Source organism: Pyrus communis, chromosome 7 (genome assembly GCF_963583255.1).
Source record: "Pyrus communis chromosome 7, drPyrComm1.1, whole genome shotgun sequence".
In the NCBI taxonomy this organism is placed as follows: domain Eukaryota; kingdom Viridiplantae; phylum Streptophyta; class Magnoliopsida; order Rosales; family Rosaceae; genus Pyrus; species Pyrus communis.
This window is the reverse complement of record NC_084809.1, coordinates 25,038,384-25,050,288: the sequence shown is the minus strand read 5'-3', so window position 1 is coordinate 25,050,288 and position 11,905 is coordinate 25,038,384. Positions and strand designations below refer to the sequence as shown.

The 11,905-nt window shown below is 36.7% G+C and overlaps 1 protein-coding gene and 1 non-coding gene across 2 annotated transcripts; one reads left to right on the top strand and one right to left on the bottom strand.

Moving 5' to 3' along the window:
* Positions 1–4,442: 4,442 nt before the first annotated feature.
* On the top strand, positions 4,443–4,515 carry TRNAV-UAC (transfer RNA valine (anticodon UAC)). Its single transcript has one exon. It is a non-coding gene; the product is annotated as a tRNA-Val (tRNA).
* A 4,972-nt stretch (positions 4,516–9,487) lies between these two features.
* Positions 9,488–10,568, bottom strand: LOC137738637 (uncharacterized). Its single transcript, XM_068478115.1, has 2 exons — positions 10,264–10,568; positions 9,488–9,832 (listed from the first exon to the last, which is right to left on the bottom strand). The coding sequence occupies exons 1-2, from the start codon at positions 10,523–10,525 to the stop codon at positions 9,603–9,605; spliced, it is 492 nt and encodes a 163-aa protein (XP_068334216.1). The 5' UTR covers positions 10,526–10,568; the 3' UTR covers positions 9,488–9,602.
* Between the last annotated feature and the right edge of the window lie 1,337 nt (positions 10,569–11,905).

Below are 11,905 nucleotides of genomic sequence, written 5' to 3'. Positions count from 1 at the left end.
GTACTGTAAGCAATTAAGGTAAAACACAAACAGTTTTGTCAAATATACTTAAAGATAACAGAGTTAAAAAAATAAAAGAAAGTGAAGCCCCATTGAACTGCACTCATTTCTACAAATGTTTTATAAATATCAACATCTAAAACAAAAGGAATCTAAATGATCTGAAAAGATATGGCAAATATGGAGCTGACAATTTAGTTTAAAATCCATCAACTTCCACAGAGAGACAAGTCCATATGCTATGATGATAAATAGCACTCATAATTCAACCTCCCCACTTTGGATGGAACTACTTGAAAAATATGCCTTTTGAAATTAAAGCAATATCTATCTAGCGTTTAAAGCAATATCTATCTCACGAAGATTATTTTTCCCCCTACTACCTCTCTTCATACTTCATAGGAGTAGAAGTGTAGCTAAGCACATAAGTATTGTCAAGAAATGATGCACATGAATAACATTAACAGAATATTAAGAATCTAATAATGACATATGTAATGAGAAGTGAACAAATTGTAAGGGAAGAAAGAAAGGACCCTGTTGCAAGCCTAATAACTATAATTAAAAGACGTTGATTTGACAGGGAAAGAATACAAAAAAATACACTACTTAAATCATAGAACAAAAAAGGAAAAGCATAAGCAGCAAAAGAATGAAGAGAAATAAACTCTTTGATTTATAACTAGTGTTCTTTTGGGTCAAGATAAAGCCCATTTTAGAGCTTTCTTAAGAAGCACTTTTGAGGCACTTCCAAGTGTACTTACAAGAAGCACAAAAAATTTGAAAACAAAACTACAAAAGTATATTTCTAACAACGGTGCTATCAGCAAAATTGCACTGTGGAAAATCACTTCCAGCGGAGGCACTCAGAAACAGACCCTTATGCTGTTTACAGGCTGTTAGAGTTGCTTAATTTAAGGTTGAGTGTGTAAGCTTAAGGTTGTCTATGTTCCTTGTTAACGCTGATTTCAACAGCAGAATACAAGGGGAATTTATGGATTTGTGTTCCATATAAACACCAATATACTCCACTCCTCAGCAATGCAATACAGCAATCTTCCACTTCTCTTCTGACTGTTTTAAAGATAGAGAAGGTGATTTAACTTTTCAAGATCAATCCAGGACAACTATAAACTGAGCCACAAAAAATACTGTGTGGACCTAATATATGTGCAATAAAAAGTGCACTTTCGTTCACTTAATAAAATTATATTAGTTTATAGTTAATTTGTTTGTTTGTTAATCGTGCGCTCTGATATTAAACTTGGTATTAGAGCAGGTTTGATCCTTCGGGGTTGAATCTGTTCTTGTTAGCTAGTTTGTTTGTCTTGTCACGTTCCTCTTCTTCGTTGTGGTCTGTCGTTGTGCCCTAGTTAGGTTTTTGTTGCTTAAAAATAAAGAGAGAAAAAAAATTGAATCTGTTTGCTGCCTCACGTCATCGTCTTCTTCTACACTCGGAACAACCGCCACGAACCCGCATCACCATCCACGTGTGCTGATCTGCAGAACCATCCACCACCGCTGCTGCTCAACCACCACCCGCCACCGCCGCTATTTCTGACCTGCACTCTGCTGCACCATGAACCAGACCCGCATCGTACCCACACCTCGCTGCCTGCCTGAACCTTCCGCTGCGTCATCGCCTTGCCACCCAGTCACGCCTGCACCACTACTCCTACCAAGCCCCTACTGCTGACCGCCTTCGACCCACGACTGTTCTCGAACCGACATCGAGTTGCTGCTGCGAACCCAGATTGCATGTTCCATTATTAATGTTGTTTGGAGAACAGGAGAAGGAATAAGGAAGAAAAAAAAGGGAAAAAGAAGGAAGGAAAAAAAATATGGCTGTTGTGTTTTGAGGTTTTGAGGCCCACGTGATGCTGCTATTGGGCTTGTTTCTCTGTAGCTTCTTGTTGCCTTCTACAATGATCGCTCAAGTGATTGAACTAGTGACCACTTCAATGACACTATATAAGTGGAAAATTGGAATTTTTTGCTTGTTTGTTCAAAAGTTGGTTGGACGTTCGCACTAGCATTGGAATCTTACACTTGCACCACTTGGAATACTTTCCTTCGCCCGTTTGTTTGCTCGCTTGATTGCTTGCTCGTTTGTCTTGTTTGCCTAACGGAGCTTGTCTTGTCTTGTCCGCCTAACGGAGCTTGTCTTGTCGTGTCCGTCTAACGGAACTTGCTTTGTCGTGTCCGCCTAACGGAGCTTGCATCCGCATCTGCTTGTTGGCAAACTCATGATGTGTATTGCCATGAGTTTGACGGGGCGTTGGAAAATTAGCTATTATTTTATTATTGTTTATGGTTTTCTTGTGGGCCAAGGATATTAGAGTTTCTTGCCTGTTAAGGATTAGGGATTTGCTTTAGTTTTCACTATATATAGTAGTGATTGTATTAGTTTATTTTATCAAGTCATTCACAATGTAGCCTTTTAGATTATGTAGCCGTCACGGCAATCTTTCGTTCACTTAATAAAATTATATTAGTTTATAGTTAGTTTGTTCGTTTGTTAATCGTGCACTCTAATATTCAACTTCTCAGGCCTCTTTTCCTTCTATGCTTGTGCATTGCAAACGAACCCAAACCTGGTCTTATAACAAATTGGTAATAAAACACAAGTATTTACCATTGCAAGTATCATAAAGCTTTTCTCCCTCTCCTTGCCAAAAAGGGAGAAGGTGACAAATAGTAAAAGTATCACAAGCTTTTTGTTGTATAGCAGATTTTTCGTTGAAGAGGGATTCTTTATGGGATGACACCATTAGAAGGATTCTTTATGGGATGATGTCATTAGAAGCAATTACGGGTTACATGCCAAGGGTTGGGATTCCGAGGTTATGAACTTATGGTTAGGGGTCCAAGTTGCTGTTCAATGAAAAAAGATATTTCTCAAGGATTTAATTCGTTCTTGTCTTGAAACTACTTCATGGAGGGAAATGGGGAAATTAACGATCAGACTCTGGGAAGATGTATTTTGAGATCACCTATGTTCCTCTACTTTCAGACTGTTGATCTTTCATATGTTTCTAGATTTCTATTGCTAGTATGCATGGAAAACCTGTTTTCCAACCAATTGCAATTATATCTTTTGCAGACATCTAAGTGACTCTGAGGTTGTGAAGCTTTCCTTTTCACTCTCCTCGTTAGACCATATTTCTTCATTTCTGTCTAGACCTAACAAGAGAATCTAGAGGTTGGATTATTGAAAGTTCTTACTTGCAAATTAATTCGAAACAAGTTTTTTTGCATGCAAATTGTATTAAAATCAAATTGTTTTCTATTTGTCTTCCAGCACTTGGAAGACCAAAGTACCACTTAAGGTATGAGTTCTTGCTAGGATCATTGATCGTGGTGAGGTAATCACTTGTCATGGCTCAAAGGAGAATACCTAACGCTAGTGTTTCTTCCCCCTAACGCTAGTGTTTCCTCCTTTTGTTGTGTAGTGTGCAAGGGGGAGGTGGAAAACGCTGACGATTTGTTTCATCATTTCACGAATGGATTCGAGTTGGAGTGGAGATTGTCAATGAGAGCAAATTTGAGTTGGTTTGTTCCATAGCAAACGTGAGGAAGCAAAGTTTACGGTTTTTCGGGTGTCAAGAGGGGACAAGTCCACTGGAGGTGAATGTGATGACAGTTTTCAGCAAAAGGGGGTTTCGCAGAACAATGTTTGTTTTTAGGCCAATTAGTGTGGATTCTGATCATCATTGTTAGACTTTAGACTTGAATGTCAGTTAACTCCTAGTCCTCTCTAATGCACAAGCCTCCCACTATCAGGAGTGCTCAAGCAATAACTAGTAACTTAATATGGCACTAACCAGTAACCACAAGTTTGAGCCCACGCCACAATATTTTTCCTTCACCGTTCGTGTTTTAGATCTACATTCATATATCACCCTCACAAATATTCGTCCAAACAGGAAAGATATTCAATATCTAATTGTAACAAAGAAATAATTGACAGACACATTGTCTAAGAATCTAAGACAATGAGAAGAAAAGTGGGGCATGTTCCTCTGCCAAAAGTGGGGGGAAGTGGGGCATGTTCCTCTGCCACGCCCTAATCAACCACAAGGAGTACATAATAATGGCCAGGCCTACCATCTCAATCATACAATTGACCAACTTCAACATTAATTGCACGCAGCTCCTCGCCACCCCTCCCATCCTGTCCGTCCGTCTCTGCCCGCTGCCCCCACCACCCACCCAACTCACCAAAATTACAAAAATTTGGGGGGGGGACCCAACAAAATTGAAATTGGAAGCTACGCCAAAGAGGAGGATCGTTTTGTTTCAGTTTTGATAATTTTAAGGTTTCCGAATTTTTCGGTTTTGGTGTTGGATGGATTGATCTCGGCTTCCATGAAAATTTTGTTTTTTGTGTTTTCCTTAATACTTTGTTTATATAAAACGATAATAAAATCATCAATAATAGGGGTGCTGTGGTGTAGTGGTTATCACGTCAGTTTTACACACTGAAGGTCCCCAGTTCGATCCTGGGCAGCATCACTCTATCTTTAATTTTAATTTTTGACTTTCTATTTATTCGGATCTCTCATCTTCCATCCGAGAGTCGTCAAGGCACTCCCAACTTCACACCAACTTTTGTGCTCATTCTAATAGGAGTTAGGAGATGCAAAAATGTTTTAGAATTGGCATTTTATATTTCTTTTTCACCTGAAATCCCTCTCCAACGCCCGACATGTAAATACCATTTTGGCTAGAAAATATCTTAAGGAGGTGGGTCGCAAATTAAAGAAAGAAAAGTAAATTAGATTTCAAATTTACATTCACCCTATGAAATAGAGTAGAACTCATATTTATACATCTTGAAAATGAAAAATAAGATGTAAATGTAGTTCTTTCAAATTAAATTTACACCTTTCTGTTAATTAGCAAGCAACTTCTCCACGTAATCCTGTAGAGAAATGCTAAAGGGACTCTTAAAATTAGAATTTTCTATAATTTTTATTTCACTTCATTTTTTTTGTACAATATTTTATAATATTGACACGAAAATTAATTAAAAAAAAAAAAAAAGTGCTTTACTGAAAAGAAGATGCCTAAACAATGTTGAGGTTTGAACATGTAATGATACAACACTAAAGTGCATTTGCTGAGATCGCACAGACTAGTTTCAAGGGTTAAAATGATATTCATGAACCAACTAGATTTGGGTAATGATTATAGGCATGCTATCGTTGGCCAAAACCAACAGATTGATTGATTGATTGTTTGTTTTAGGTTGCTTGCTTGCACCACGAGTAATTCATAGTGTTCTAAAAATCGACCTAGGCTCTAGGTGATGGAGTGCCGCTGCGATTTGGACCAAATCATCTGGCCAAATCAGGTAGGAGTTAGGCGCCAGCCTAGACGCTCTCTAGGCGGTGGACAAGGCGGTAGTTTTTTTTTTTTTTTTCCCGGCATGCTAACCCTCTAGTCTTTGGTTGCTGTCAGGGCGTCGCATCTTGCGTTTTCAGTAGCCATCGTATTCTTAGCAAAAAATAGAAGATTTGAAGAGAAGAGGGAGTCTAGGAGAGACAGAACATTCAGAGAGCAAACCTTGAATACATCAGAAGGAGGAGGAAATTTACAAAGCAAAAGAAAAATAGAAGATGAAGTGAGAGAAGAGAAAGAGAAAACTGCTGAAAACCCCTAAATAATGGCCTTCCGCTTTCCAATGCGTCAAACACGCACTACACTCTTATCATTAAATTTTCTTTTAATATTTTTTTTTACACTATTTTATGTCTAATATAGGATTGGGGTCTTGGATGATGTGAGGGTGATTGTGGTGGAGGGGTCACCACGTGGTTTAAAAAAAAAACATTAAATACAAATTTATTCAAAATATCTTATATTATTTTATTCTTAAAAATTAGATTGTTTTGTTTTGGAAATCCAAAATAGAGACGGAGAATTTTTGTGACTTAAGTTTCCCTCTTTTTAAGACCGCAGTCACGACACCAAACTATGTACTTAAAACTTTAACGGGTTTGGACCCTCTCTTGAGCAGAAGAGACAGAGTCTCTTGATCTAAATACATGGGCCTTTGGATTTTGATCTAACAACTACAAATAGAGGATCCCTCTAAAAGTTATAATAATTGTAGCCGTTGGATCAAAATTCATTGGCTCGTGTATTTGGGTCAGGAGGATCCGTCTCCCTTGCTCAGGAGAGGATCCAAATCCAAATCTAACATCACATATACTTTTTTTTTTTTTTTCAAATAACATATTTTTCTAGTATATAATTAATTTATAATAATTTACTTAAATCCGCTTAGCCCACCTAGGCGCTAGGCCCCAGTCTACTGCCTGACTAGTACCTATTGTCTTTTAGAACCTTGATAATTCAACTTCATTATCGAAAGGATTGTGTTAGATGGTTAAATCTATGTTAAGTTCCTTTTTATGCTTGGTTTATATTTTCTTTATGTTGATGCCAAGGAAAACCACAAATTGATCAAACTATATTCAAGTCAGTTGGCAATTCTCATGTAAATGTAAAGACAGAAAGTGAGACAAATTAGCTTGGAAAGTAAAGTATTACAAGCAATGAAATGTAAAGGCAAGTTAACTATTTAATCAACAAAATAATAACTTGCATGAAAGTTAATAACTTGAAGATAAATGATATATACAAGCAATCAAGTAAGATTTAAACCTATTCGGGGAAGACTGATCCCCAGTTAGGGAAGTTCTTGCAAGTACATGATGTGTTTGAGAAAGGAAATTCAATACAAGAAATCGATAATACAAGGAAGGTAGCAGAGCTATAAATATAAAGAGTGTTTGAACTACAAAAAGAATATATGAAAAGTAGGCTTCCAGAGCTTTGAAGTCTTTTTGTATGCTGCGTTGAGTTTCCCTTCTACTGCCTTTTATAGAACCGCTTCTTTCTTTTGGAGTACCTTTCTCTTTCAATTCATTCCCTGATCCAAGTGGCTAATGTTATTGCTTCAGAGGATGAGTTTTTACTTGGATATCGAGCTTTTATCCCCTTGAAACTACGAGCTTACCACTGGAAAGTACTTTTCCTCTAAAATTCAACTAAGCAATGTTCCTTATGTGTGAAAGAGAGTTTTTGCCACCCATAATTGCCACGTCATAAAGTACTTTTAAATTATGGATTGTGCACTTTTCATTTATTCTATAACTAAATACCCATCAGTCTTTCATAGTGATTTCAGCATGTTAGGCCTTAGACAATCTATTTTAAGTCTAAAGAAAAATGATAGAATTTTATTAGAACCGTAGGAGGAATTGAAAGAATATTTTGGCAAAATTAAGATTATTTGAGCAACATACACAAAAGCTATTAACAATTAAAAGAAGGAAGCATATTCATATGCACTCAAAACAAATCTTAACCATAAGTTTAAAGCCTAGTTGTGTGGTGAACCATGACTCAACACAAGAAAGAGTTGAGAATTCATTATATCTTTGTTTATTCATCCTTGCATAGACGAAAGGTAATCACCCAAGAGAGAGCCTTCATTCATTTGCCCCTTGACACCCTGGACTTGGATGAGGAATAGAATCTCCAAAGTTCCCAAAAGATGGTACCTCTAATTTCTCCACACTATAGATAGATGTAAAGAGAAGACAAGTAAGCAAGGGAGGGGAAAATGCTAGTGTTCTTCTCCCTTGGTGGCTGACCTCTTAGAGAGGAGAGGGTTGTTTCTCATTTTCCCTCACAAAACCATAAATGAGCAAAGTTAGAGTAACTCCACCATGGGCAATTGCCCTATTGATGGGCAATGAAATCCATTGCCTCACCCCCCCCCCCCCCTCCCCTAAAAAAACACTCCATCCCAGTTAGGCAATTGGGCTCAAGGCAAGCCTGAGGAAGAAGTTAAGCAAAAATCCGAGGTTTGAGCACCTGAGTGAATATGACACGAGGCTGACGTCAGCCACGTTATTATTATTATTATTTTTTTTTTTTTTTGTGCTTCATGCACGTGGACAACAAGCGCACGTTGAGGTGCATCTTCAACAATGTTTCAAAAGGTAGGGCCCGCATGGCAGCCCACTCAGTTACTGTTACCTTGGAGCAGCGTGGCTACTTCTAAGCCGTTGAATTTCCAACGGCTATATTTTCTGGGCCGTTGGATTTCCAAAAGTCAAAAAAATTCGAATCTCCCCTAACAGCCAGATGATGTGACGCAATCTGGACCGTTTGATTTTCTTATCAACAGTCCATGTTTTTTGCTTTAAAAATTAAAAAAAATAAATCAGAAATGTTACCGTTGAGCCACATTGCCACATGTCACAATCTAGACGATTGGATTTCAATTTTTTTGTAATCCAATGCTCCTGATTAATTAAGTTAATAAAAATTAAAAAATATATATTAAACATTAATTAAAAATCTTTAAAAAATTCAATTTTTTTTCTATAAATACCTTACCATTATCTTCCAAACAATGTTTGGCTACTAAAAAATGAGTTGGAACTCTTACTCAAAATTCTTCATGTTCGAATAACAGAGCTTTGTACTTATGATCAGAAACGTTCATATTATAAATCACACTGTAAAGATCATTTCTGTAAAAAATGAACTAAAACTAAGGTTGTTTAGTTAATCTGTTATAACAAATACATAAACGGTTCGTAATGCTTTACCAATTTCCTTCATTTGTTTTTATACAGTTCAATGATTAAACAACCTTAGTTGTAATTGATTTTTTACAGATGAAATCTTTATAGAGCGATTTATAATATGAACAATTTTGATTATAAAAAATGGAGTTTCACCTTACACATGGCGTGATGGGATCGGTTAAAAATCATAATCTAAAATTAAAAATAAAATTATTTTTTATTATTTTATAAAATAAAAAATACTAATATTTAAGGGGATTAAGTTGCAAGCAATTACTATTTATTTATGGGGATTGAGTTGCCTATGCCTAGAGGGGCCTTACTACACTGGAACTGCTTTTATAACCCCTCTTTATAGTCCCTTGTATTGAACCAACAAAAATAAAAACCCTAAGCTCTCTCTCTAGTCTTTATGGCCTTATGGCCGGCCTCTGAGTTAGTGGGCTTTTGTGTCCTTTGTGATTTAAGTTGTCACACAACTTAACTTAATGACATCGACAGTTTGAAGCCCATTGGGCCTTGAAGTCCAAAACTAACTCAAGATCTGTTATGAACTTTCTCATATGATTAATTAACTTATTAATTAATCCTAATAATAAACCAAGAAACAAAGAAATAATGAAATAGTGACACAACACTCCCAGAAAGAAAGAAAGAAATAGGGAAGCTTTAAAACCTTGACACTACAGGCAAGATTACCTCAGCAAAGTGAGGCAAGATTAGCGTATCTAAAGGCTAGATTGCTTCATCAAGAGTGGTATTCATTTCCTCAAACAAGTGGCAACTTAAGCAAAATAACATTGTTTAAGAGAAAACAGATTGAGAAAATGCTTTCAATTGTGCAGTTTTTCGTATCGTAACAGATTGACAGACTACATGCCTTCATGTTGGTCATGAATTGGTCTCAATCCCGTACACAACTCAAAGTGTTTTGAGCCACTACATCACATCACAACAAAATCTTGGGATTAATTTATCATCTGTATTTCACTAGCTGGCATCAAAGTCCAGGTACATTCTATAGGCATTTCGATCCGAAGAGTAGTAACCTTGTATGAGGTTGTCAACTTTGAAACCGAATTTCTTGTAAAGATTCACAGCAGGAGCTCTCAAGGGATCAACGTGAAGTGTTATGCGCTGGACATTTCTTGTTCTACATTTCTGAATGGCTGCTGTCAGTAGTGCTTCTCCGTAGCCTTGCTTCCGACAAGTATCCTTCACTATGAAAACAAAACATCCACATGCGTACAAGAAATCACTATTTGGTGAATATGAGATCAAGGAAAAAATTAGCACTCTAAAGTTTTAAACAATGGCGCATATACGAAATTTCCCAGAAATTCGATAAAAAAAGAACCAAAAAGATAAAATTCCAAATAGTAGCATTTGCGCATTGAGCTTATTTTTAAAGTCTCAATGGGTACTTTCATCAAACACCTAATGAGCATGTCTACACTTCCCGCAAACCGAAACCATATCGAGTATCTGAAATCCCCTTACCATGCATTTCTAACTTGGGAGTTGAATCTAGTGATCTAAAAAACTGGCCCAAATTTGCAATTTAATACTTGACTAATTGGTTTCATGGTTTCTCCCAAAAAAGCGAACTGACATGGATGAAAAGTTGAAGAAAAAAGAAGGGATTTGAAACCTGCGAGCTTTGTGATGGAAGCGTACAGGGAAGAAGGCCAAGAGTACATGACATAGCCTGCAACTTCTTCACCATCTACTTGTTGTTCCCTGTAATATAGAAGCCCGCTGTTTTTCTTTCTCAGTTCTTCGTCAAAGCTTCGGGCAAGGGATTCGTGTTTCGGGAAAATCTTCCGCTCTAGCTTCACTATTTCTTCCACTATCGTCGCCCAGTTGGGAGAGTTTCTCTGAAGCTCCACGATGGCCCCTGTAGCTGCCGCCATTAAGCAAGAATATGGGAGGAGTTTGAGGTTTTGTTTTTCTTTATTTCGGTATATATGACTCTGTTTTAAGAAGCAATTCTCCCTACACGACCAAATACCGTCATTATTTCCTACAAACGTTATAATCTGAGCCGTTTATTATTTTTTTCATCATTTAACAATCATCTTTAAAATAATTCATTTACACATCATTGCCAACGGAAACGGTCTCCAAATCAAACTAATTTCCAAAAGTTGATCTTTAAATGATAAAGAGAATGAACAATTTGGATTATGACGATTTGTATAATGAAATGATATTACGTTGTCATGTGAAGGATTAATCAGTACTGTACGGACATGCTTAAAATGTGGCATTGTGGTGCTCATTTTGTTAATCAGGGAAAAATTTGTACTGTTAGATCAGGGGTGAGCCTGTAATTGTGAACAACTTAATCAAAGTTAGTGATTGCGTAGACGAGTCTCCGCAGTCCTGCCAGCTAATAGTCTTGAACATTCCTGTTGGTTGGAGCACAGGCACTCTAGATACCTAAAGGGAGACTCCAAAGAGTCGATTTCTTGCTACCATTGGGTTGGGTATGACTTGGTGGCAAGACATTTCATGGGCTTGAAGCACCTTCGATACATTGAGGCCCAAAGGCCTAATACTCATAGGGCAGGCACTAGCCACGGTCCCTTATGGAGGAAATACAGACATCACATTACCTAGAGTGGTTTGTGGTCTGCTCACGACATCCCGGGTAAAAACGTCATAAAAAGGATATAGCTCATGTGTCTTTCTCTTATTGGATGTGGTTAATTTATGTCTCTACTATCATCTACTGATGAATTAATATCAAACAGTGAGTGATCATAATTTTTTTGGATTATCTTATATATAAAGCCAACAAGTCCAATGAATAGTGTTTTTTGGTGTCACAAGCTTCACCAAAAATAATTGGACAGAAATGCCCCTCAAACAAAAAACTTCAAAAGCAACCCAAAATAAAGCATCAAATGTGGCAAGAGTATTTTCGGCATTTTAACAATGTTTTTTTTAATAATTAAATTTTTTTGTATAGTTATTTATTTTTATATATATATATATAATTAATACCTCACAATAGGCTAGTAATAATGTGATCAATCAGTTGTTCATTAAATATTATTTTCTCTATTTTTAAATACGTTCAAAACATCTTAAGAGGCGTGTAATGCCGGTTATTAAAAAAATTATTCGCACGTGAATAATAATGTGATTAAATTAGTTGTCAAATGATTGTTTTTTTAACAAACGATATTATTTACACTAAAGGAGATGAAGGTGAGCATAGCCTCATAATGAGGTATGGGAGAACGGGTATAAGAGAACGAAAAGCCTCTCTTTATCGTTTTAATATA